The sequence below is a fragment of the Eulemur rufifrons genome, chromosome 18 (assembly GCF_041146395.1).
Source record: "Eulemur rufifrons isolate Redbay chromosome 18, OSU_ERuf_1, whole genome shotgun sequence".
NCBI lineage: Eukaryota > Metazoa > Chordata > Mammalia > Primates > Lemuridae > Eulemur > Eulemur rufifrons.
In genome coordinates, this window is record NC_091000.1 from 33,540,743 (window position 1) to 33,568,625 (window position 27,883).

Consider the following 27,883-nt stretch of genomic DNA (forward strand, 5'->3'; position numbering starts at 1 on the left):
AGTCTTAAGTGGAAGCCTACTTTCACTGTTTCCCAGTTGTAAGTTTGGATTTAAGAAAAAAAGGCTAAGATGCCTAAAATGTATGCCTAAAATGCTAAAAGTTTTGCTTAACTTACTGTTGACACATGACAATGAGGGTGAGACTTTTAAAATACCTATTAAGTAAAATCCAGCAAAAAGAAAAGTTTCCTAATTTGGAAATGCTGTACTCTTCAAGAAAGCAAGTCAGTAGCAGTATTTTTACAATAATGCCACTCTTTAATTTAGGATAGTTTAAATATGCTTTATTAATGTCAATTTTTTGAAATATCTGACCATTACAAGGAATTAAATTTTTATACGCCCCCCACTAATTAAGACAAGATTTTGTATTTGATGCTCTAAACAATTTTCATTGAAAAACTGTTCTTCATTGCTTTACTGTGATACTGACATTGCTTTTGTTGTGCTCAACGCTGAGTACAAGTTCCTCTCCCATTTCAACCTGGATGGGATTATCTAAAACAACTGCAGCTTGTTTCCAGTGGGAGGCTTCACTTGAAGTATCCAACCTAATCTCTTCATCAAGGCACATATGATACCAAAATGGAATAGCAGTCACTTGTCCAGATTTACAAATATGTACCTATGAAAATTAAGAAATTACGAAAATTTCATCAGAATAAATAGAGTAGACTCAGGTAAGTCTTCTTTTTAGTCGATTTTACATACAATTTATTTAAAAATACACTTAATCACCCAATTCATATTAACCTATTTTATTCACTAATATTTACTCAAATCTATTTTTATATATTCATAAAATAAGATTTCAGTCTTCAAAGAATGTGGCTAAAACTATGTATTCAAAGTACTGCCTAATTTAATTATTCTGAACATGACAAAAGTAGTATGTTGTCCTTACCTTTACTTCTCTGTTAGAGGTGTTCAAATATGGAATCATGAAATCTAGTCTTAAGAGTTCCACTGGCTTGCTTAAAGGTATACAGGGCAATGAAGATAAGTCCAAAAAGACACGTATAGGTACCTAGAGAAAGTACAAATTTTTCACTCTCACTTGATCTTTTTGTAGTTAGGGCTCAAGTTTTTCACTTTTACACATTCCTTTTGTGGTCAAGGCTTGCTTGGTACTTGGCTCAGTATTCTCTCTTGGCTCAGTATTCTCTCATCTCTTACCTCGTTTATATTCATTCCCATATCAACCTAAGGCTTTCATTAGAACTTCACTATCCCAGTATTGAAGGAATGAAAAAAACCCAAGGTTTAGGCAGGTTAAATGATTTGCTATGGTTTCAATTACCGATAGATCTGTTACTTGGATGAAAGCAGATTAAATCTATACGTAAGCCAAACAGCTCTAAAAATTTTAAGCCAAGGATCTGCTTATAAACTATTAAGTAAATATCACAACACTAATTACTGAATTGTTTGAGAAAACATGCCAAATTCAACCAAACAATAGTGGATTTCATTCAGAAAATAAGTTTATTTCTAGAAGGCAATGGTTCTCAACTTTGGCTGCAAATTAAAGTCACCTGGAGAACTTTTAAAAAGCCCAACTGTTCAGGCCACACCCCAGACCAATCTAGAGTTAGGAGCCAGGTATCGTAGTTCTTAAAAGTCCCCCATGTTTCTAATGTACAAAGTTGAGAACCACTGCTATTAAGTGTCTTACCAATTTTAGAAGCAAGGGAACCCTGCTACTAATAATTTTTAGCCTCTTCCTCATTTGAAATAGAAAGGAAACTGGTTTAAAAACCACTTTTCTTTTTATAAAATAATTAGAGTCCAACCTTCATGGTATAACAGAGGACACAGATACATCCACCTCTCCCAGGCCATCCTTGAAAGCATCCAACCCATAAAATCTCACAGCAAGCCCACACCATTCCTAAGACTCCTCATTATGCCCTTTATTCCTGTTACTGTATCAGCCACCAGAAGCAGCCCTAGATTCCCCATCACCACACCTCTCATCACTTGCACCCTAATCCCCCACACAGCTGTACCCATACCTCACGGTCTGCCCCCACTTTTGTTTCTTAATCTAATCTACTGGCCACTTCTGTCCTCTTTGCTAATTCCTTTCACATAACCATTCTAGAGCTCTTAACTTTGAGTTCTCTAGAGTTCTAAATAGTTCAAACTTCTCTATCTTCTGATAAGTGTATTCTCTTATTAAACCCTCCGAAAAACTGAGATTAACTGCTATGTGAGTTGTATTTAACTCAGACAGTTTTAAGCCCAGGGCCTCGTGAAACATTATGTAACTCACACATCTCTTCACTTTGGGAGCTGTGAGAACTATTAATATATTAATGTTAACGTTAACCTCAATGTTACTGTCACTAACAAATCTTTCTTAGCTATGTTCAGATAAAACAGCATTGCCTTGAAACTCTCCTTACCTTTACTAACACTGAATGTTTTATTGTCACTTAATACCATTGCAACTTGCCAGACTCCTAAAGCTGAATGATACTTCAGAACTATCTATGCCTTCGGCAATGAACAAAATGTGTTGCAACTCAACATATAAACAATAATATGAAAAAATATAGACCACGGAATATAAGCTGTTAAGGAAGGAAGAGAGGATATGAGGTGAAAGTACAGTGAAAAGATGGCAGGACCAATATATTGTATTAATAGATTCTGGTAGAATCAAAGAATTGTTGATGTCAGAATCAAGAGTGAATAAGGTAGAAAGATAGCAGATCATGGCGTTTTGGGACCATACAAAGAAATATTTTTCAAGTTGCATATAACTTACAGAAAACAATAGAAAATAACAAATTTTTCATTAAATTAGAAAGGATTGTTTTGTTTTGGAAGTTTTTATTCTATTTTCATAATAAAACATCATGACCCCAAGGAAAAAATTTTTTTCTAGTGTGGCAGTGTGTTAAACTCTAAAACCTTAATTAACTAGCCCTGAGAAAAGTTCCTCAAGTAATTTATTTGTTCATGGAAGATATAAATGTGCATATTTAAGAGCTTACTGTCTATAGCCTTTGGATAAAAGTTTTAGATATCACTCCTTTAATTCTGTACTCAATACCTCACTTCCCAAAATTCTGCTTTGGTTCGCATGGCAGACCCCACCCATTTCTCACCTGTCTCTGACCCCAAACCTCTTCTTTAGACATTCCATCCACTCCCACTATTTTAACTCACAAATTTGCATTCTGCAGCTAGTGCTTGTGCCAGTTTCACCCTCATTTCTAAATCTGGACTGCTTGTTTCCTAAACAGAGACTAACCCCTTTTCCTTGAGCTCCACTTTTCTAGGCTCCTACATTCCTGCTCCATGCAGTGACTGCCTTGCCTCTGGACATCAGCTGTGTACACCTGTCAGCTGCCAGCCTGAGGTTTCAATGTAAGTAAGGGTTTAAGTTTAGAACACAGATCTTCTCCATGCTTCTTTTTTAGACAAGGAGCATGCTTTTTCATAAGACTAAAACCTAGGATCCTACTTTTCATACTGATTTAGAGGAGTATCTATAAACTTTTGTCAGTAGTCATGACAAAATTCCTTGGTTATTCTAATCGCTAGGTTGATTTTTACCTGTAACAAGTTCCTTTGCTCTAGGAAACTGATTGCCATTCTAATTCAGCTAAACAGTGACTAAATAAAACCAAAGAGAGAGATAACATAGACTATGGATAACAACATTGTGGTTGAACATCTTTTCATCTTAAATGCTTACCTGAAACTGGTTAATAAAAGGTGCTATATTTAATCCAAGAGTACGTTCTGTTCCTTGGACAGCACTCTCTTCTACCAGTGTCTGTGATTCCACAAGCAACCCAAACATCAACACATACTGAGGAAAGATCTTGCCTCCAGACTGTAGTAAACACCTAAAGAAGACATAATATTTTTAAAAGCTTTTTGGTTCCCTACATTTTATAAATATCAATACCTAAAAATCATGATGAATTAATTAAGATTACAAACAGTCTAATAGACTTTGTTATTACTGGCTGGTAGTTCAGAATGGTAAGCCACTGGAAATAATTTCCCAGCAAGTCAAACAAAGTGACTTATGATCAATGAAAGAGAAAAATAACTAGTCGGCTGGATGGATATTAATTCTTTAGATTCAGATAAGAGTCATCAATGGATCCTAAACCCAGTAGGTGAAAGTTTGACTACCAAAAAGACATACACACAGTCTCAAATCATCACCGCCACAAATGCTTATTCATCACAAAGGGGAAAATAGTAACTTATTTGGAGAAATCTGGTGGATACAACTTAAACCATGTAATCTAAATTAACATAAAAAATAATGGGATAAGGCAACACCACATGTCTCTAAATGTGATAAACCTTCTGTGGTATTTATTCTCTAAAATGGATAATCTAAATCTAATCATAAAACCATGAGGAACAATCTACAAAAATGGCCCACATTCTTCAAAACTGTTAATGTCACGACAGACCGTTAGAATAAAGGAGTTGAAAGTGACATGAAAACTAAATGACATGCAGGATCCTAGATTGGTACTTTAAACCAAGTAATTATTTTCATTTGCCACATTTATAATCAAATGTCAAACTCCTCATTTTTACTGAATATTCTAAACTTGTTTCTACTTGAACTTCCAGAATAGGATACTAGACAGGTGGAGTTTGTGTAATCGTATGGATCTTCACAGTAAGTTTTTACTCCTAACTTAAATATATAGAGCAAGGATCTATTTATAAAATACAGAACTTAACATTTCACCAACACATTTGTGCATATCTAAAAAGGTAATTCATATATATTTCTAAAATTTCATGCTATGTAGTTTCCCTAAATAGATCATTGTTAAAACCTAGACAAACTATAAAACACCCCAATTCCCAAAACCACTTTGACACTTCTGCTCTTGAATTATAAAGCTTTTAATTAATCTTTCAGGCTTTTACTAAATTGATTATCTCAATTTCTTAACCATTTAAAAATACCTAAAGCCAGAATGACAATTAAATTATAATGACGAGACATGACAACTAAATGCAATGCAGAACCCTTGATTAGAACTAGATTGGGTGTAAAAAGCAATAAAGAATATTAACTGGGACAACAGGAGAAATTTTAATATGGACAATATTAATAATAGTATTTTATCAATGTTAAATTTCCTGAGTGGTAATTTTATTGTGATATGTAGGGGAAAACCCTTTGTTGTTATGAGAAACATGCTAAATACTAAAGTAAGGATGAAGTTTATGATGCCAATAACCAACTATCAAATGGCTCAGTAAACAAAACAATAATCTAGTATTCACTATTATTATTACAATTTTTCTTAAGTTTGAAATTTTCCAAAATAAGTTAAGGGAAAAGTTTATAAGTAAACAGGCTACTCTTGTAACAGCTCACTCTCTCCCTATAGACAAGCTAAAGGAAGCCAAATCATACCCAGAGGGGATGTGATGAGCATAGATTCAGCAAGCAAAGTTAGCTATGACTCCTAAGCGTAATGGCATCAGATTGATAAATATAAGTCATGCACCTGAACCAAGATAATCTCTCTTCACTCACTAAATATAACCACATGAGCCTTTGAGTTGTAATAAATCCTATATACATGGATTAGCCTAAAAATAGACTCCACCCTGACCCCAATGCTTTACTCATTTTTGCTATTCCTAGCAATTTTTTAGCATTTTAGGTAAAGTCTAGTAGAAACTGAATCTCCACAATTAATGAAATTTCATACCTCTTAACAAAATTACACAGCTGTTAACAAAATTCCAAACTTATGCCCTTACCAAGCCAGCTAAAATTTTGTTTTCGTAAATTACTGGAGAAATCTACCGGTTTTCCTCAAATGGATGGAGTTTAATCTTGAAAACTCAATGTATTAAAATTATCTGAATGAATAAGGTTGGCAAAAGATTGGCAAAAGGTTGAGCTGATCACTAATAGCCAATGATGTAATCAGTCATGCCTACATAATAAAACCTCCATAAAAACCCAAAAGGCCAGGGTTCTGAGAGCTTCCAGGTAGCTGAACACAGAGGTTCACAGAGGGTGGTGTGCCTGGGAGCACAGAAGCTCCCTGCCACTTCCCACATGCCTGCCCTACACATCTCCTCATCTGTGTCCTTTATAATAAGTGGACAAACATAAGTAAACTGTTTCCCTCAGTTCCGTGAGCCACTCTAGCAAATTAATGGAACCCGAAGAAGGGGCCTTGGGAATCCTGGATTTACAGCTTCCCAGCAAGAAGTACAGGTGACAACCTACTACTTGTGACTGGCATCTGAAGTGATGGGCAGTCTTGTGGAACTGAGCCCTCAACCTGTGGGATCTGATGTATTTTCCAGGCTGACAGTGTCAGAGCTGAATTGAATTAGACGATATCCAGTTGGCGTCTGCTAGAGAACTGCTTGGTGTGTGGGGAGAAATCCCTACACATCTGGTTGGAAGTACTGTATTGAGTGGTATGTGAGTAGAGGGAAAAAAGAGTTTGTTTTTTATCCCTCACAGCGAGATATGGGGAAAGGAGGTACACAGAGTTCCCATGCCCTCTATGGACACACTCTCCTCCCTGCACCTCACTGTGCTCACCAACCTGGAAGGTCATTCACTGTTCCTATATAACAAAATTTAAATTCTGTAACACATTCATTTTTCCTAAATCTGGGTATCCAAATGTTACACCTTCTTTTCAGATGTGGCAGCAACTAAAGGACTTTGTAGCTTAGCTGAATTTGCTTTCCAATATTAAATATTAAGGCCAAGTTTACCTCAAGCAACCTACACTGAAAAAGAAATACTTCTAGGGAGAGAACTGTATTATAAAATAAAGATTTTAAGACCCAAGAGGACTTGGATTTATTCCTAAGAAGCAGTTTGCTCTCCCAATAGGCTTTCAAATGTGTAGTGTTTGTTTCTTACATATAAAGATGAAATTTGACTTTTCCTTTTTTACCCTGAATGTTTTATCTGTTTTTATAGAGCTCCACCTAATTCCCTATATTATATATAAGCAGTCCAATCCCAAAGCAGGTTCTCTTCTTCACACCTAAGTACGGAGATGCCTTTAGGGGGAAAAAATCGGTAATAGCATGCATACAAAGAGAAAGGAATGAAGTCACAGGTCCTGAAAAGCAAAGCTTGGGGAACATACACTGATCTTGACTCATTTTTATAGTTATACGACTTGAGAACTAAAGGAATTTCATGAAATTTGAGCTCAAAAAAACCCAAAAGTTATTATTTTGTGTTTTACCTGGATATTGCAGCTTTTTCCATTATTTCCTGCTGAATGAGCCCAGATGGCTCAATGACATCCAATATAATTATGCTCCATAACTTGTCCGATTTTGGCCTTTGCAACACAGCAGATTCATCCTCCACATGTCTCAGCCAAAACTCAAGTGTTTCTTTAGGAAAGTGATTGGCTTCAGATATAAGGTCCAGAGCAATACGATGCTGGTCTTTTTCTACTGAACTATACGGTTTAACCTGCCCAAGTGTGCCAGCAATGATAGGCAGAATAGAGAAGCCTTCAGACACATCTAACACATAGAAAGGTTCAGGGGTGCTCTGTGCAGTATTATTCTGTCCTGTACCAGAGCCCATCTCATTATTCTGACAGTGCGTATCCATGGCCTGACACAGTTTCTCTGGGGTCAATGAAGACAAAACTTTCCTCATTGCCATTTTAAAGCCTTCATGATATGTGATGTTATTAAGCAAAGCAATTTCCGTAGATTCCAATACACAGGTCTGCTCTACAGCATCTGGTTTACTGGTCTGAAGGTTAGCCAGGGCACTACAGAGATCAGCCTCATTTCCTAATGATAGTAAGCCTTTATTCTTGGTAAAACTTTTTCCAACATCCATTTCACATTCCAAACCCAAGACACTAATACTCTGGATTCTTAAGTAATAGTCTTGACAAGACACTTCCATCGTCACATGGTCTCCAGGCTTTATCCAGTAGTCTTCATCAAACAGCAAAAAAGGAAAAAATTATAACTGATTAACATGGAGTACTTGTAAGCCTGGGATCACACAAACATTTCCATCTTCCCCTCTAACCCCCCATTCTTTAAATCACTACAGGAAGGATCACATCTATGCATTCAATATACAAAAAACTAGGAAAATCCAATCAACTTTACTTAGGAAAAAACTGAAGTTTAAGGATTCAATTAACTCATAGTATAATGGAGACATTCAAGAGCTCCATTATTGAACCCTAAGTCTATCAATATTATAGTGTTTTTATTTCATTCACTAGGTATCACCACATCCCCAAATTTGGGGGTGAGTGGAGGGCTACAGGGGACTCTATCATCTTTGGTAATGAAGCTAACATTAACAAAGATGAAATTCAGGGATCAATACCAAACCTCACTTTAGCTTAAAGGGACATTCTTTTCTCTGAGAGAAATTCGCAAAAGAACAAGGCAGTATTCAACAGACTCCATACCAGTAATATTTCTTAACTGCAAGTATTCAGAAACTCTTGCATGTTTAGAAATTTGAAAGTATAAGGAAGGGCAAGAACCAGTTGAAAATACAAGTTGTTATTCTTATATTTAAACACGTAAAATGTCCTTCCCAAAGAAGGATTAAAAAACAAAAGACCATCTGTCTAAGTTAGTACAGGTATAAGAGAATTAGAATAAACACAAATTTAAAAATACCATTTACTAAGTGCCAATCACTGTGGCAGGCATTTTATACCCATTGTCTCTAATAATCCCTGTAACAGTACTCTGCAAGATAGACAGTATCATCCTGTTTTTATATATGACACAACAAAAGCTCTGAGAAATAACCGGCAAGGATGGCCAGGAAGGAGTCAGTAAGTAACAGAGCCAAGATCTGAATCCAAAATCTACCTGACTGACTCCAGAAATACCTTACTAGCCACAACACCATACTGATTCCATGACTTTATGACCTTGCCAAATTAGATTCTTGATGAAGACACTAAACAGAAACAGAAATATATTACCTTTCAGTTCAAAAAGGGTACAGTTTTTCTGTGTAATTCAACTGCTCTGAACTTACTGAAATCTATTCAAACTGCTGTAAAAAAAAAAAAAATCCTATACAAAAAAAAATCTTTAATACAGAGCTTCCCTAGGGAAGTTCATGGATTCATGAGCTCCCTAAAACTGCAAAATTTTGTGCTTATGGGGGTGTGTGCATTTTTACCACCTGGGGCTCCACAGATGCCATCAGGTTCCCTAAGGGGTAACAGTTCCAACACTAAAAGCAATACTTTCCAATACTTTCCATAAAATGATGAACCAGCATTTCTTTCATCTACTGATAACCAGAAAAATCAGAGCTGAAGAAATTATTTAATGATAGGTATTTCTGAGTACTATGCAGCAGAGTTATGTTTTAGTCTCTCTTCTTAACTACACGTTATTTAAAACTACTTTTGAAAAAGAAAAATAAAATTCTGAAAGATTTAACCAACCTCCCTTGACCGAAAACTTCATATCCAAAGTAATTTTTTTTTTTTTTTTTTTTTTGCCACTGACTCAAATGCTTAGAAGATTAAAGCTATGAGTTTAAAAAAAAAATTTAGACAAGACCTACCTGCAAGGTCCTGTACAGGGTAGACAGCCTGTTCCCAACATGTTTCCTCACTAGGACTTGTGGATAAACTGTGTTCATCATCAAGCTGGAGCACAAACCAAACCACAATAGCATCTAGTGTGCCCTCTGTAATAACAGGGATGCTAAATTTATCAGGTTTTTTAGTTGCAAGACTTTTTAATTCCTGAGAAAAATATGAAAGGAATGAGAGGGTTTTATACATTTAATATATACATGCCTCAAGATCATACCATTTTCCATCTCTGAAGTTCTTAGTCCTGCCCAGCTCCCTTAGGGAATCAGTATCTTGGCACACCTATACCATCTAGGTACACTGGATGGGAAGCTCTAATCTATTATATTGGAATACCATGCAATTATTATTTTGAAAAATGAGGCAGATAACATATTACTGATGTGGAAAGAAGTCCATGATATATTGTAAAATGAAAAAGACAAGTGGCAAAGCAACAGGGATTGTTTTGTTTAAAAAGTGTGTGTGTGTGTGTGTGTGTGTGTGTGTCTGCAGAAGAACAGAAAAGCAAGTCTGAAAAGATGCACTTCAAGCCAGTGACCTATGGAAAGAAGGGGCGAAATTTTTAAAAGGAAGAAAAATACTAAGACTTTGTCTTTTCTATCTTTGTGTACTGCTTGTAAGTGTTAAACAGGCAGACATTACCTTCAAAATTAAAACCTTCATAAGGCTTGTGTATGGCAAAAACAATTAAAATAAAAAGGCCTAAAGTAATAAAAGGATAGCTTTGGGGTAATTAGCAGCTACAACTATGTTTTAAACTATTGAAATGTTATATCAGATAAGGAATGCTCTTAAAAGCTCAGAAAGACAGCTCAGTCTTGGTAAGCAATGCCTGATTGTTAAATTAGTTCCAGACCACCTCAAGAACAACCTAGTGACAATTAACGGAGGAAAGTGTCTATTAAATTATAAAAATCTTAGGATAACATGAGCCTCACAAAGTCTTATCCCCAGACAAGTTTCATTTATAACACTTATGTACTTCAACATTTAACCTTACACAAAGACCTTCAGAGATGGATTCCATGTAACATTTCCCGATTTCTTTGGGCACTTTATACAGCACATCCTCCCACCACCTACCAACACACACATATATACACAAGGGTGGTCAACTCGTCCCACTTTCCCTAGGGCTGTCTTGGTTTTAAAACTGACCTATGTCTTGGAACCCTTCAGTCCAGGGCAAACCGTGAAGGCTTGTCACCCTAAGACCACATACAACCTAGAGATTTGGATTACTGTTCATTTCATTAATTTGAAATGGCAGCAGGATATAAAGAAAAGTCAGAAAGACCTGAGTTAGAACGCCTGTCGCTGCATTTACATGGTGAATAATTTGGAGGAAATTACTTAATGTGAGCAACAATTTCCTCATCTGTATAGCACAGGATAATTATAATTCTATTGCAGCAAGTCATAAGAGCTCCCTAAGAACGTGTGTAAAAGCACCTAGCACACTATACATTCCCAACACATCTTAGGGGTTTTTTTTTTTAATATTAAAAGTGAATAATTTCAACAGGAAATTCTAATTACCTGTTGAGCCTAAGAATACTGAGTTATAGAAATGCCCCCTATATTTCTGGAGACAAGATTTGATTTCAGAAGTCAAATAAGGATTTGCCTTAAAGAAAAAATAAATGTTAGTTCAAAAGCTGCCTCGTCTCAGGAGGGCGTCTTGTCTCAGGAGGGCGTCTTGTCGGTCAGTAATAGTTACACTTCAAAGAGACAGCTATAAACTGGGCCTATGGTTCTCACCTGTTTTGAAAGATAAGGCAGGCCTCCCTTAGAACCAAAAGATTGCCAGAGCTGACAGGCGAAGACCCCGGAGATAAGAGCTGATCAGATAGATATGCTAATGCCCAAGCCGGGCCCAGAGGGAACCATGGGTTAAAGTAATTAACACAAAGCACAGCCCATGTTGACTTCTGAGATCATCTCTGTCCCCAAGAACACAATCACCGGAGCCAAGATGTCTCTATTTTTTGCTAAAGTAATAGCCTTATCATAAAACTTAGAAATTTGCCCCAAAAAGATTTTATAACTCATTGTTCCCCTAGTTAGAGTTAGTTAAAGAATCTATAGTAGCCTTTTAGAAGACTTTGACCCTAAAACAAACTGCCTGTTAATATATAAATCCCATTGCCAAGGGCAACGGGAACCTGTATCTACCCTATAAAATACCTGTGTGGAGTTTCAGTCTGGGATATATTTTATGCGGGAAGAAATATATCCATCCAGATACCCTCCTTATATCTATTTTCATAAACCTTTACTTTATAAACTATATCTTTGGCTCTATATATTATCATTATTTTACTTTTATTTCTATTTCCTACTATTTTTTCATCCTTTGCGATGACCCCTGCCTGAGAGACCTGATCAGAGGAGAAAAAACCTCTTTGAGGGGAGCATAACTAACTCCCCACAATTACCCTTAAATCATTTTCTTTATATACAGTAAGTGAAATCTCATGCAGACTCATAAAATAAGACTGTTCTATGTATTATTTTAAATAATATATGAAATTTTATGCTTGAAAATAGTAATTGAGCTTTTTTTTCACCTGAAGATTGTTGAAATCTACTGTCATAATTTCAAAGCACTCTGTCAAAGCCAAATATCCTCCAGGAACTCGACTCATCTTTTCAGTTGTATAAGGTTCAATTGTTTCTTCAGTATCTACAGAAGAATAAGCTGGACTCTGAAATTTCACATTTGTTGGCAAATGGATACCAGCAATATCCTTAATACCCACTCTGGTGAGGAAGGATATAAAAGGAGGAAAATGGGCTTTTTTAGAATCAAGTAACACACCTAGTATTGAATCCAGAAAAAATACAATATAAAAATGAAATAAAACCTCATGGGCAAAGGTTGCTTAAACTACATATACACACACACAACCACTAACTGTAAAAGAGCTTCTGCTCTTTAAAAAACTCCCTATAAGAAAGTATTACTAAAAAAAAAGGCAAGCCACTGAGTGGGAGAGGATACATTTAATTCAACCAAGGGCTCACATCCAAAATATATTTTAAAATTCTTGCAAATTTATAAAAGACAAACAAAAATGGGCAAAAGACAGACACTTCACAAAAGAGCATGTTCAAATGGCCAATAAGCATATGAAATGTTGCTTTGTAGTATTAACTCAAGATGAACATCCCTATTCCAGATTCCCTCCATATAGGAACCTCACAGTGTTTGGTATTTCCACTTCTGGGAATACAGCCAACAAAAATTCATGCATATTATCATGAAAACAATGTTCAAGAATGTTTATAGCTGCACTATTTCCAATAGCAAAAAAAAACTGATATAACCTAAATGTCTATCAATAGTAAATTAGGGGCCAGGCGCGGTGGCTCACACCTGTAATCCTAGCACTCTGGGAGGCCGAGGCGGGTGGATCGCTCGAGGTCAGGAGTTTGAGACCAGCCTAAGCAAGAGCGAGACCCCGTATCTACTAAAAATAGAAAGAAATGATCTGGCCAACTAAAAATATATATAGAAAAAATTAGCTGGGCATGGTGGCGCATGCCTGTAGTCCCAGCTACTGGGGAGGCTGAGGCAGTAGGATTGCTTAAGTCCAGGAGTTTGAGGTTGCTGTGAGCTAGGCTGACGCCACGGCACTCACTCCAGCCTGGGCAACAGAGCAACTCTGTCTCAAAAAAAAAAAAAAAAAAATAGTAAATTAGACAAATGTATTGTGGCATATTCATACAATGGAATATTATTCAGTAATGAGAATGAACAAAATCCATGCAACATGGATGTGTTGGACAAAAGAAGCTAGCCACCAAAAAAAACCACACTGTATGATTCTATTTGTATGAAATTCAAAATGGACAACACTAAACCATGGTGTTAGAATTCAGGATAATGGCTAATCTTGGGGGAGTGGGGTGCTGGTAACTGGAAGGGGTTTCTTCCTGGGGATTTCCCAAGGTAGTAGTAATGCTCTGGTCCTTAATCTGAGCACTGCTTACACAGGTGTATCAACTTCATAAAAATTCATCAAATCATACATTTATGGTTTATGCACTTACTATAAAAATGTTTGAAGTCAATAAAAATTTACACTGGAAAAAACACTTCATAAACATTTTAGTAACACCATTTTGTAAAAGGAAAATACTCAACCTCATCTCACCTTACCTCAGTGGTATTTATTTTTTAGACTATTTCCCTTTATAACGTTTCAGAAGTTCAAACTGTCTACTTCTAGATAATAACTCTTAACTGAAAGTCACAAGTTACAGAAACAAAAAATATATGACAAATAAGTTCTTTTTATTATAAAACACATGAATGTAAACATTGTCAAAACTTCAAACGATACAGTAAAAAGTAAAAGTCTACCTTCACAATACTCCTTGCCCTCATTCCTTCACTAAGTTTGATGTATCTTTCCATACCTTTTTATGTGTTTAATAATATGTGCACATATTTTGCTCAAACATATATAGATACTATATATATTTTCTTCTGCTCTTAATTTGCTAATTTTGAAAATAATTTCAAATTCACATAGTTTCCAGGACAATATAAAAAACCCTCACAACCTTTAACCAAATTCACCAAATTTTTAGAATTTTGTCATATTTGCTTTATCGTTCTATCTCTAGATATATTCTTTCTTCTGTACCATTTGAGAGTAGGTTGCATTCATGCCTGTTTATCCCTCAAAAGACACTTCAGTGTATCTTTATTACAAATTAGAATAGTCTCTTAATCACAGTATAGTTATCAAATTTAGTATTATCTAATCTACAGAAAAGGGATATGGAAGGAAGAAATTAATTAAAACTAAAACTTATTTTCACATTGGAATTTTTTATTCCAACTTCACCTAAAATCAGTTGGAACTTACTTAATATTTTTCTACGTGAATCTAACACACAACTAAAGAATAGTAAGTTGTACCAAAATTAATTTTCTATTAACAAAATGAAAGTTATCTTTAATTCTGAAGTTCCTTTTTAAAAAATTAAAAATAGAAAAAGGTCACAAAACTATAAATCTTCACCAAAATAAATATTCACTAAATAACCTTTGAAGTATTCTCCTTAAAATTACTATTTTCAGATAGTCACTATTTAAAGTCACTTACCTGTGATGTCTTCTTATCTCTGCACATTCTACTGCCATGCCAAATATAACAGCACTTGCTGGTATAACTTTCCCATACTTTTCACAACTACCATTTTCACCTTTGGTCTAAAAAATACATAATATTATTTTATATAATATAAAACATAATATATTGTTTATGTAATATAAACATTACATGTATGTAAAAATGTGTGTATGACAAGCTATGAAAATTAATTTTAAAAACTTAAAAATAAGAAGGTTGAGGATTTTTTGCTTTAAAAAGTATTTTCATTGCTATGTATGTATGTACATGTATATATATATTTTTTACAATACAAATACGAAGGAAAGAAGGAAGAAGGAAGGGGGAAGTGAGCTATAAAAGTCTACATAGAACAAAACACCTTGGGGTATGACTTTGAGAAACCAATATCCTACTTAAATAAATTACTCTTCTTTTCAACTTTTAGCTATTTTAAATCTAATTCATTTTCTGTAAATAGTGAATTTTTATTACATTTTAAAATCCTTTCATTCATAATACATATTATATAAACTAAATCTATGATTTATGGGCTAAAGTAGAGAATTTCTTTTTTTTTTTTTTTTTTTCTTGACGGCTAGATGAGAGAAAAAAATACAGTAGAGAATTTCAATGCAAAATATAATTTGGCAATTATAAGACTTGGTCTTGGGTTCAACAGGCACCATAAAACTATACCAAGCCAGTAATCATTCCACTCCCTCCCTTTTGATAAATTTGCCAAAATTCCAAGCAGTGAGGGCTGTGAGACTGAAAGTACCTCCCTTTTCTCAACTCTACTCTAGAGAATTCCATAGTCAGTCCCTCCACAAAGTAACCTCAATTCCTATGAATTCTTTCCTGGAGTATCTTTTTCCTGTATACCTTATTTGGGCACACAGATATACACTGCACTATGTTATTAAATGTTTTTTGCATGGATTTCTTTCCAACCACACAGCATCTACACATTGACAATGGGAAATATATTTCATATTGCTTAGCAAATCAAATTTAAGTATTTTTATGCTGCTTACCTTTGGCTGCAAAAGTAAATGCTCCCATGCATGAATCAAACTCTCCACAATTCCTTCTCCAAATAAACCTGCATCGACAGTTTCTGTTACAACTAGGGACACTCTACAGAATGATTTTTTAAAGATATATGTAAGTAAAATATCATGCTATTACATAAAGATGTCAAGAAGAGAGAAGAGTATATTATAGAAACAGTTCATATGTAAAATTTTCTAATACATTTCATTTTTAATATCTGCCCCTGAATCTTGAGGAACTTGACCCCAACATTCCTCAGGCTCCTCTTGTTCTCCACTGGCTCCTTTCCCTTGATTTGGGGGAGTGCGAGGTGGGGGAGACAACCTTCACTTGCTCTGTTGCCTCCTCAGGCTATTCTTTCATTGCCTAAATCCACAACAGAGGTTCATGTTCATTACCTTTATCAGTCCCCTTTCTTAATGCTGAGTAACTGGATTTCTATTATCTAATACTCTATAAGTATATTCTCTATCATCAAGGACTCCCTATTTATCAAAAAGAATCCTTTCTCAGTTGTCATTTTGCTTGGTCTACAAATAAAATTTAAAGCAGGTGAGAGCCCTCTCTCTCAAAATCCCATCTGTCCCTTCTATGATGCTACATCATTCATGTTTGCCTCCTAAACTTTGTGCCTCTCTTGTCACTTCTCTTGCTTTACCCACTACCTGTGAGTTTTCACAAAATCCTAGCCCAGAGCTCTGCTGTTCTGTCCATTCTTTCCTTCTAGAAAATTTTACTCAGAGATACACCAGAAAATTTCTCCCTTCTCTGAACTCCTTTGGCACTTATTGCCAGTATCGTTCATGTGGTTAGAAGAAAAGTTTCATAAATATTCTTTATCTTCCTATCTAGACTGTACATGCCTTGAGGGCAAGAACTTTGATATCTCCTACAGTGCCTCACTCCAATATTACATATACAGAAAATATTCAATATTTATGACTGCATGTATTTAGAATGTAGAGGGTGTTTCAAATCATCTAGTACAATATCTTGAAGTCTAGGGATTTGCTTAAGGTCAAAATGAATACAGTATGAATTGGAATCCCTATCTCCTGATTCAAAGCCAGCAGATCTTTCTACAATATTACCTGAGAGAAAAATGCAGATTACATTAAGGTAACTTTGATTCATGCTATGGACTAAATTGTATCTTCCCCCTGTCCCCCCAAACTCTTGTTGAAGCCCCAGTACCCAAAGGGACTATATTTGGAGATAGATACTTTTAGAAGGTAAACAGGGTCAATGAGATCATCAGGGTGGGGCCCTAATCTAATAGGACTGGTGTCCTTATAAAAGAAAATGAGATACTGGAGATCATTCTCCCTCTACCTACACAGAGGCAAAGGCCACGTGAAGACACAGCAAGGCAGCCCATTTGCAAGCCAGAAAGAGAACCCTCACAGGAAACCAGATTTGCTGGTACCTTGACCATGGACTTCCAGCCTCCAGAACTGTGAGAAAATAAATGTCCATTGTTTAAGCCACAGTCTGTGGTATTCTGTTATGGCAGCCCAAGAAGACCAATGCAATTCAGGAAAGTGTTTTTTTCCCTATAAAATGGGTATGTTTGCCTTAACAATCTAATAGGACTTCCTTCATGAGAACAAATGTAGAGACCACTAAAAAGTATCGGCACTGGCAAACATAAATATTATTACATATAGAAGAAGATTTTTAAAGTCACAGTTCAAATAACAATAAGAGTACAAAAAGTTCTCTTTCAATATAAACTGAATTTAAGATGAGAAGATCAACCCAAGAGAGGTAGTAAAGCTAATGCTATATAAAGAAAACTCTCTCTGAAATGATAGTGGTGGACCAGATGATTTTTAAATCCCTTCTAGCTCTAAAATTCTATCACCCTCATGATATGAACCACAGTGAGATGACAAACTAAAAAGCCAAAACTTAAACGATTATATTCAAATAATTTATAGGGCTCAGTCCAAAATACATTGACAGCTGACACTTCCAAAGCTTTCATTTTAAACAAGGACATTAACACAAAAGGTGATAAGTCCATTAAGTCTAATCTGTTCACGTCTTGTTTTTATGTAGCTATTGACCACACAGGATATATTTTCCATTTTTACAAACTAGAACAATGAAATTAACATAGGTAAAGTAACTTGCTAATGGTCAAGTTTATTTATTATATCCTTTGCCACAAATTTTTCAAGATATTTAAATATTTTTAATAAAGAATTTGACATTGTTATGAATATCTGTCTTATATTAAACTTTCCTATACCCAAATCTTTACAAGATAAGAGTTTTAGCATTTTTGTTTGGACTAGGAACTAGAAATGTATTTTGATTTTTAAAAAATAAAATAGTGAATTATAAACACTAAAATGAGTATATATTATAATACCTCTCAGGAATGTGTTTTGGAATTTCTATGTCAAGTGACTTCATATGTAAGAGTTTGATCGCTCCTTCCATCTGATTTGCTGCCACTACATCACAGGCGAGTTCATACATGGTCTTGGATAACTCACAGGCATACACAGAATGTGCTCCAGCTTTTTTAGCAAACATGCTACAAGAGAAAAAAGTGTTCCATCAAGAAAAAATAATCCACTGTTTTTTATTTTAATGGAATTATGATGTTTAAACACAGGGTTTTTCCTTTTATTACCTAACACAACCACTACTCATTCCACATTAAAAAATGAACCAATATTCTTGTATAGAAACAAACCATAAAATTTATCATGACATCCACTCTACTAAGAAGACACTACTGGCATGAAGAATACTAATGGGCTTCAACTTGGACAACTAGGTTCCACCAGGATGTCAGTACAAAAAAATAAAATTCATTATTCAAGATTTCAATAATAATCCAAATTTTTCTCAGCAGTTATGTCCAGTTTTTGGTAAAATAAAAGTTATAGTGAAAAATACAATAATAGTTGCATGAATAACCCCAACAAGATTATAAGAAATGTTTTTAAATTCCAATGTTAAATTATTCATATCTGGCAAAATATTTAGTTTACATTAGTATACATGTATATATAATTATAATTAAAGCACAATTACAACAAACCTTAGTATTCCAGTTCCTGTTCCAATGTCCAAAACACTTTTGGAGCCCAAACAAATCGCCTTTTGGATTGCTGCATTATAAATCATATTCCTCTTGGTGTCATTGAGCATGATAAAGTGCCAGCGTTCCACCAACCAGTTTGCAACACGATAAAAATTCTCCTTTGCATCATTGAAATCAGGATTTAGTTTCACTGCTTTATGAAAATACCCAGCTGCTTCATCTCTAAAGCCCATTCTAGAGTAAAAAATGACAAAGACAAAATATATTCCACTATATGGTATCCATCCATGCCTTTGTTTATGCCACTCACCTGGCCTGGGAATTCCTTAGGAGCACCCTAAATCCTTCCCAACCCAAGGGCTACCTCCTTTGGGAAGCCTTCTGTGAGGACTGCATTCCTGATGTTTTCTTTCTTTTCTGAAACTCTAGTATATTTGTGCATTCTAGGACACTAACAAGTACTTATCTATAAATTATTATTGTATTAAAGTATAGTAGGAGAGCTCTAGTCATCTTCCATTTAACCAGCTCACTAGAACACCAGTTCTTTCTGAAACCACTCCCTCTGTAAAACATACTAACACCCATGGCCAGCAGGTGCCTCTCTGGTGTGCCCGCATACCTTTTCTCTCAGCAACTGAGCTGGACGGTCATCAAGAGTCAGATGCCAGACCAGTTTATGACAATTGTGCTTACTATAATTATGTATTTTAAAAATTACAGAAAGTAAATAAATATGACTGCAAAATGAGAATCATTGTGTCCAAGGACACTAAACTAAATGCTTTGGAAAAAATCAAAGGCAAGTCACACAAAAAACCTGGTACTGAATTATATGTGAGCAAATAAAAAATAAAAGACAGGGAAAAACTATCAAACCACCTAGAACAGTGCTTCTCAAACTGCCTGTAGTGAAGAACCTCTCCTTCCTTTTGTAAGTATCTAATCTTTTGTAGGCCAACACAGTTGTACTACACATGGTTAGTATGCAGCTCACATACATCAGATTTCAGCAGCACCCAAACTAGCCTACACTCTCTTTAACATGAGAGTTCCCTAAACATATGCTTGGATTTACAGCAACGTCGAATTCCTATATACATTTGTAAACACTTATTCTCACTATGTGTACTTATCTGTCATTAACCAGTACTTTGTGGATCAGTACCAACATGGGGACCACACACTGAACACAACTGAGCTAGCAGAACCCTTCTCACTCATACTTCTTCACAAGCACCTTTAAGTATTCTGTCCATGTTAAAGAAACTTAATCATACTATTCAATACTATTCATTCTGGGTATGGTTAAAGCAAAAAAGACATTCTGGAACTCCAAACAGGGACTACACTCTAACAAAAAGCAATGGACCTAAGTCAAATGATAGGCACTCCTGTTTTATGTTAATCAAAATGTTTAAGGTTAGTATACGTTATTTTTAAATTATCTTGAAGGGAGAGCTATCGTGTTCTTATTTTGCAACTGTCATTGCACACAGTTTAGTACCATACACATAGTAGGTAATCATATTTATTGAGAGACTAACTTAGCAATGGATATACAAAAATGTTTCAAATATCAATGATCAATCTGTTAAATCAACACCAAACCCCCCCCAATAATTCCTGGGCTTGTGCTTCCCTTAGGTTTGATATATGATACATCATCAGTTTTCTTAAACTGTAATGCTAACATAAAAAATATAATCCACTCAAAGTGTTTCTCATATTGAAAGATTTAACATGTATCAGTAATATCAGTGAACTGTAGTAATGCCTTTTCTCTTTTGACTAGGAAAAACATTATCTTCTTGATTAGCAATTTAAATATATTTTGTTTAAATCTAATACTATTGAAATAACAAAAGGTTGTAAAGTTGAGACACTCCAGACATATTTTATTTTACAAATAAATGTCAGGAGAGGAAGCTATTGTTTACTTTGGAAATCTTTTTCTCCTGAACAGGGATTCCTTTGGTGGAGCTTGAATGATACACTGTTTTTGATGAGAAAAGTAGCATAGAACAAAAAAGCTAAGAGCAAAAGCCACATTTAAACCAATGCAAATTCTGAATTGCTAATGTTTCAGTTAGAAATTTTGCTTAGGCCTGGCACAATGGCTCATGGCTATAATCCTGGCATTTGGAAGGCAGAGGCAGGAGGATCCCTTGAGGCCAGGAGTTCCAGAGCAGCCTGAGCAAGACTGAGACCCCAACTCTACAAAAAATAGAAAAACTAGATGGGCACAGTGGCACATGCCTGTAGTCCCAGCTACTGAGGCAGGAGAATCGCTTGAGCCCAGGAGTTTGAGGCTGCAGTGAGCTATAATGATGTCACTATTGTATTCTAGCCCAGGCCACAGAACAAGAACGTATCTCAAAAAAAAAAAAAACCAAACAAACAAACCAAATCAAGAAAGGAAATTTTGCTTAGTTATATTTTCCCAAAACAAACTAGTCTTTTTTGTCTCAGTGACTGGTAACTGCTCAGACTAATGTCCTACAAGAAGAGGTCACCAAAAGTTACAATCTGCCAAAAATGTGTAGAGCTCCAATTTTCTGTTCAATTGAATCTATCCTGAAACATAAATCTTAGACTGTTACGATCACTATATGGGTACAATCTGGGAATATAATTGAATCTCATAGAGTAACTCCCCTTACACAAACTTAAGAACAAAAGAAAACTTTGAAATTAAAATGTAGATTTTTAACTAATTTGAGGAGTTATTTAAAAAATCTTTTTAAACAAATTTCATTTAAATGGAAAGAGGTCATTAATTCATAGAGATGGATCTGTATCTCATCAGGTTAGCTGTTAATGAAAACAAGTAAGCCTCTGCTCACTATCTGCCTTATTTTCCTAATTATTATCATACTCTATAACTAAAACTTATCTAATATTTGCTTCTTAAAGGAGTATTCGTTATTACTCCCAAGGCCACATTAATTAAGACTGTTAAACTGCATAGGAGTTACATTAATGAGACTGGTAAAGTATTTCTTATATAGAAAAATTCATTGAATAAAACTTAACATAGGTCGGACGTGCTGGCTCACACCTGTAATCCTGTGGGAGGCCCAGGCGGGAAGATCACTTGAGGTCAGGAGTTCAAGACTAGCCTGAGCAAGAGCGAGACCCCCGTCTCTACCAAAAATAGAAAAAATTAGCCGGGTGGGTGGTGTACACCTGTGGTCCCAGCCACTGGGGAGGCTGAGGCAGAAGGATTGCTTGAGCCCAGGAGTTTAAGGTTGCTGTGAGCTAGGCTGACGCTATGGTACTCTAGCCCAGGTGACAGAGTGAGGCTCTGTATCAAAAAAAAAAAAACAAAAACTTAATATAACCAAATGAGGAAAAGAATAATACTAGAGAACATTTACTGGAACATGTAAAATTATCTTTCTGCATAGAATAGAGATCATAATGGTGTTTCCTAAAAAAGAATTCTCCCATTATTTTGCACAAAGCAGTGAGACCAGATTTATTAAAACAAAGCCAAAAGAAAAATCTGGGGTTTTTAGCAGTTTTTCTAATTATAAAGTTTCTGTGGAGAGTAGCAAAAACTCCCAATAAAAAAAGAGATTGTTCTATAGAAAAGAAGTCATATTTCATTTACAAAAACACTTATATACACATAAAGAATACCATAATGAGTCAATCTCACATTTTCAACTTACTGGCATTTTCAACCAAAGGCACTCTATCTTGACAGCTACAATTTTTTTTTTAAATAAGCAACTGTTAACAAAAAATTCTATACATCAAATCTCAAAATGTTTTCTCACTGAGGAGACATGCCATTTGATACTATAATAAATATTCATACATCTTACAGTGAATCATCACATAAAAAGTTTACATTAATTATCACATGGAGGGGTGATATTTGTTAGGTTAATGATCCATGTTCTTCTTAAGAAAAAAGTTATTTATAAGACACTTTTCTCCATACTGGAAAAAAATGTATAATAAACAATAAGTCTATTGCACAATTAATTTAATTTCTCAAAGCCAGTACAGATTACATATACTCCCTCCTCCAAGCCCAAGCCCTGCATAGTCCACTGAGTCAAGGTGCCCATGGGCACCAGAAACAAAACCATCAGGTTGATTTTCAACAGCTAATGGGATCAAGATACATTTAAGAGAAATTCTGTGGTCACTTAGGAACACTGTAGTTCATTATTAACAACATTAAACTTACATTAGCTTGATGTGATTTGAGAGGAGGAGGAGACAATTAGTGGGAAATGCATGAAAATAACTAAAAGAACACATGAAATGAGATTCATTAACTAAATCCCTAGGAATGTGAGCAACTATGACGTTTCAACTTGGCAGAACCATGCTCCTTCCCTACTACTCTGAAACCTTCGAATTCAGAAACAATGTTAACCTTTCATTTTAATTTCTTTACTTTCTCAGAATTCTTTATGTACATGTGTCTGTGTGCAGAAAGAGTTAACATAGCAGGCCTGCCTGCTGTTCTTTGAAAGACCTGCTTATAAGACTGACCCTTGGCTGGTATTTGGTAACCTGGATTCTGGGAGGGTTCCCACTACTCTAACTGATAAGAGTGGCTCACTTTGCCTAAATGATTTATACAAATCATGTGGTTTATGCCAATACCTGCTTTTCTTCTAGGTGTCTATAATTTTGGTATGTACCAGGCAGAGGGTACCTAAGTGTACAGCTCCCAATAAAAACCCTGGGCACTGAGCCTCTAATGAGCTCCCCTGGTTGGCAACATTTCATGAGTGCTTCCGTAACTGGTTGCTGGGGGAATGAAGTTCGTCCTGTGTGACATGCCTGAGAGAGGACCTTTGAAGCTTACTCCTGGTTCCCTCATACTTTGCCCCATGCACCTTTTCCCTTTGCTAATTTTGCTTTGTATCCATCCACAGTAATAAATCAGAGCCAAGACTATGACTATATGCTGCGTCCTGTGAGCCCTCCTAGGAAATCAGCAAATCTGGGAGTGGTCTTGGAGATCCCTAACATAGCCAGTTACTGCCAAACTCACCCTCTGTGAAAACAGTATCTGGCCCTTTAATATTTTTCCACCAGGTGGCACAAGGGTAAGCTTTGTCAGTAAAAAGTGATGGAAAGGCTAGGCACAGTAGCTCACACCTGAAATCCCAGAACTTTGGGAGGCCAAGGCAGTAGGATCTCTTGAGGCCAGGAATTCAAGATCAGCCTGAGCAACATAGTGAGACCCCATCTCTACAAAAAAATTTTTAAAAAGCCAGGCATGGTGGTATATGTCTGTATTCCTAGCTACTCAGGAGGCTGAGGTGGGAAGATCGTTTGAGCCCAAGAGGTTGAGGTTACAATGAGCTATGATTGCACCATTGTTCTCCAGCCTGGGTGACAGGGCTAGACCTTGTCTCTGAAAAGGAGGAAAGGGTTTTGCTTCCTGATTCCAGTGGCCTCAAGGCTTCTCCAGCACCAGACTCCCGAAGTGCACAGGCAGCAGCATCCGATGGTCAGCAGCCTCCCCCAGAACCCCAAACGCTACTGGGTAGTTTTACAACGAAGTACTTTTGGTGGGCTACTTCCTTGTGAGGCTTTCTCTGGCACCCCAAAAGGCAAAATTACAGCATGTTCCAAAAAACAGATTTACAACAAGTTCCCTGGCAAGGCACCACAGTGACTTCTCTGCCATCCTGTGAACCACAGCTGTTCTCTCTCCAGCAAGGTCTGGATCTCAGCCCAGTGAGGGGAACTCTTCCTTGGATACTCTGTCTCATCTCTAGGAGCAGTGACTATTATGTAGTATATTATATAATATTAAAACTGCCAAGATACTATATATTATATCTGCTATTTCTACATTCTTTTCTGTTCTCCTACGTCCTAGCCAATCCCTCCTTATGCCTATCCCACTAGAGTTAATAATTCTCTATATTAAACTTTCCCTGTTCAAATCCCTGTATGATTTATCCCTGATCCACAATGATAAAAAATAACTCTTAACAATTAAAACGGAAATTACTACAAACCTGAAGAGGTGCTCCCCCATACTATTGCAAATCACTTCATCATCAGGCAACAGTTCTAAGGCCTGCTCATAGCAACCAAGTAAGTCTTGTATTCGATTGAGAGCATCAAGCTCTTCAGCCCATCTGAAGAGTGTATACTGAAAAGTTTCCTTTACAAACAAGAAGAAAATAACGAATTAGTCAATAACATAAAAGAATGAAAGAATAGATAACACTAGTTGAAGATTCCAGAGAATGGAAATTAACTATTATTGGATGATCACCTTAAATTTCATTTAGCTTTAGTAGACACTGTTTGCTGAATAAACAAATGCACAAATGAATGAATTTTACCACCTACATGACAATAGTATGCAGAATTAGAAAGTTTGACCACTCTCTAAACTCACTCTCTTCTTAGCTGCCATATCATACTCTGATTCTCCTACCTCCTTTCTGTGGGCTCCTATGTTTTAAGAGTTTGTCCTTGGCCCTATTCTCTTTTCTCATCCATTCCCAATGAATTAATTATAACCCATGTGTTAATGGAGGCTACATCTACATCCTCACCAAGACCCTCTCTTCTGAACCTCAGACCCATAGATACAGCCTCCTATTAGTCATCTCAATCAGGCACTGGATCCTCACCCCTTTCAAATGTAGCTCAACTTAAATACTTCCCGAACAATCAGGGTGCAAAGAAATGGAGCTAAAACTCAATAATGAACAACTTACATCTTGTCTTATCCTCACAGAGGCCAAATAGAGAGATATGTAACATACGATTTTAAAAAATTCTAAACGTTCTAAACTGAACTCATCACATTCCTCTCACAGAGGATATAAAATTAAGGTACCATTCAACCTCAAACCCCAAAGTCACCTTTTAATGGTACCTTAACTTCACATACAATGTTTCAAACCTAGCCAGTGTTCTCTCAATATCTTTAAATCTATCACTTCTCCATTCCCATTGTTACAACCTAAACTGGCCCTGTAACCACTTTTTGGATTACAGCAACAGCCTTCTCACTGTCCTCTTACTCCAATCCCATCTCCCTCCAGCCATGCTCCGTACTGCAACACTGTGGAAAGAGGAAAGGCTTTAGTCATTCCAGTTTTATCATGAAAACATTTTAAATCATCTTCACACATTTTACACACAAGAGTTGAAACCTGAAACTTGAATCTTAATGGAGTTTACCAGACAGACAAGGATAAGCAAGGAGATCTACGATGAGGGAAAAAACACAGATTATATAAAAGGGATCAGAGCATATACAGATTAAGTTGCTTGGTGTGGCTGGAGCTCAGGTATGGGGAATAGAGTAGCAGGAAATGAGACTTTTACAAAGGGCCCATGCAAAGAAATAGACTTCGTTCTATAGGAAACAAAACAAAACTTACTGAACCCTACTGAATGCCAGACATTGCACTACAAATTTTAGACGTACTTTTAATACACACTAAATATCTTTAAAAGAGGTAGTAACCCTTTTCACAGAAGAGGAAATTACGAAGCAAAGAACTGAGGAAAGAGCACTTGGGTTGATCCATTTTTCTATTGCTGCCTACCTAGAGGAGCAAAGTGTTTATCTCAATGTATTATCATCTCTTCGTGAAGGAGGCCAGCTAGTCCTGAAACTTACAGTAAATGTATGTGAACTACAAACGTCTAGATGCTACCGACATCTAGTGGGTAGAGGTCAGGGACGCTGCTAAACACCATACAATGCACAGGACAGCCCCCCACAACAAAGAATTATCCCGTCCAAAATGCCAACAACGCTGAGGTTGAGAAACCCTCAGTTAAATAAAGCAAAACAGCTTATGGCTGAAAACTGAAGGCAAAATTAAGGTAAATCATTTTTTGAAATTTAGATTCTAAAATTACTTGAAAAAACATTCATTTCAACAGAATAATTTTGCAAATAATCCAATAATTAAAACTTACAGAATGCATCATCAAATACCATGACTTTAGGCTGATTGCAAATTTCATTCAACTACAGAGAATGAAAAATTCCTTTTACACACAGTAGGTACAAATACAAAGGCCCTGAGGGAGGAACACGATTAAATTAGATATAAAGAGTAGGAGAGGATCACCTGAGACTTCATTTGCAATTCAAGGGCCTTTAGAATTTTAAGTGAGAAGGAAGTTTGAAATAGAGAAGTGACGTCATTTGACTTTATTGGAAAAAGCTGGCTCTGTTGAGATAAACTGCAGGTGAGACCGCAGCTGAGGGCCTACTGCAACAGTCCGCAGATGACTGAGACTTGAACCAGGATAGTAAAAAAGGTGGTGGTGAGAAGATTCTACACATTGGAAAGGTGGAGCCGACAGGATATTCTGCGGGGCTGGACGTGAGTGTAAATAAAAGAAAGGAATCAAGGGTGAACGGTAAATATTAACAGCCAGCGCCAGCCACGCGCCCTAACGCCACCCCTCCCCGCTTAATTTTCTTATTTTTTTTTACAAGAATGTTGGATCTGCCCGCAAGAGAGAAAAAAGGGTCCTCACCTTCACGTTGTCTTTCAGCTCCGGCGCCAGGCTGAGCACAAGGAGGTAATGGGCATAGGCGGTGCCGAAGTCCTGGGCGCCCAGACAGTGCTCTGCGCTCTGCAAGGACTGCGACACCAACTCGTCCCGGCCGGCGGCCCCGGCGCCACCGCCGGTTTCCTGGCGGGGCCTGGCCTGCGAGCTCGACATGATAGTCACCGTTTGTACGTCCAAAGGGAAGATGCTTTTTTAAACGGAACGAGAAAACTGTCTCGAGGCTACACGTCCACGGGACTGGCAACTGCTTAAGAGCCAGCACGAGCAAGCTATCACTCCACGGCGACAAAGCGCGCCCACCTTGGCCCAGCGGAAGCTCCGCCCTCTCCCGGCAGGGCGGGCAGCGCAGCCCGCGGCGCACACCCAGCGACCGCAGACATTGGGGCGGCGCACACCGTGAAACGTCAGCGCTCCCGACGACGGCCCGTAGTCGCCAGCTCACTTGGAGGAGGGGTGGCGCGGGGTGGCTACTGCGCATGCGCCTAGAGCGC

The 27,883-nt window shown here is 36.7% G+C and overlaps 1 protein-coding gene across 3 annotated transcripts; it reads right to left on the reverse strand.

The window, feature by feature from the left end:
• On the reverse strand, nucleotides 1-27,755 carry PRMT9 (protein arginine methyltransferase 9). 3 transcript variants are annotated; one of them, XM_069493039.1, is made up of 12 exons: nucleotides 27,357-27,755; nucleotides 24,854-25,002; nucleotides 18,849-19,085; nucleotides 18,168-18,335; nucleotides 15,772-15,874; nucleotides 14,729-14,835; nucleotides 12,179-12,371; nucleotides 9,572-9,755; nucleotides 7,236-7,953; nucleotides 3,710-3,863; nucleotides 905-1,027; nucleotides 1-625 (listed from the first exon to the last, which is right to left on the reverse strand). In XM_069493039.1, the coding sequence occupies exons 1-12, from the start codon at nucleotides 27,543-27,545 to the stop codon at nucleotides 410-412; spliced, it is 2,541 nt and encodes an 846-aa protein (XP_069349140.1). In that variant the 5' UTR covers nucleotides 27,546-27,755; the 3' UTR covers nucleotides 1-409. The 3 variants fall into 3 exon arrangements, with proteins under 3 accessions (XP_069349140.1, XP_069349141.1, XP_069349142.1); XM_069493040.1 differs by lacking the exon at nucleotides 24,854-25,002; XM_069493041.1 differs by lacking the exons at nucleotides 18,849-19,085; nucleotides 24,854-25,002 and having other exon boundaries at nucleotides 15,772-15,839.
• Between the last annotated feature and the right edge of the window lie 128 nt (nucleotides 27,756-27,883).

Bases quoted from the DNA above. Each gene is read 5' to 3' on its own strand.
- PRMT9 (XM_069493039.1), bottom strand. From the start codon at position 27,545: ATGTCGAGCTCGCAGGCCAGGCCCCGCCAGGAAACCGGCGGTGGCGCC. The intron at 18,336-18,848 runs GTTTGTTGTAAT...TTTCTCTTGTAG, and splicing joins ACAGGAACTGGAATACTAAG to CATGTTTGCTAAAAAAGCTG. The intron at 9,756-12,178 runs GTGAAAAAAAAG...TATTTTTCTCAG, and splicing joins TAGATTTCAACAATCTTCAG to GAATTAAAAAGTCTTGCAAC.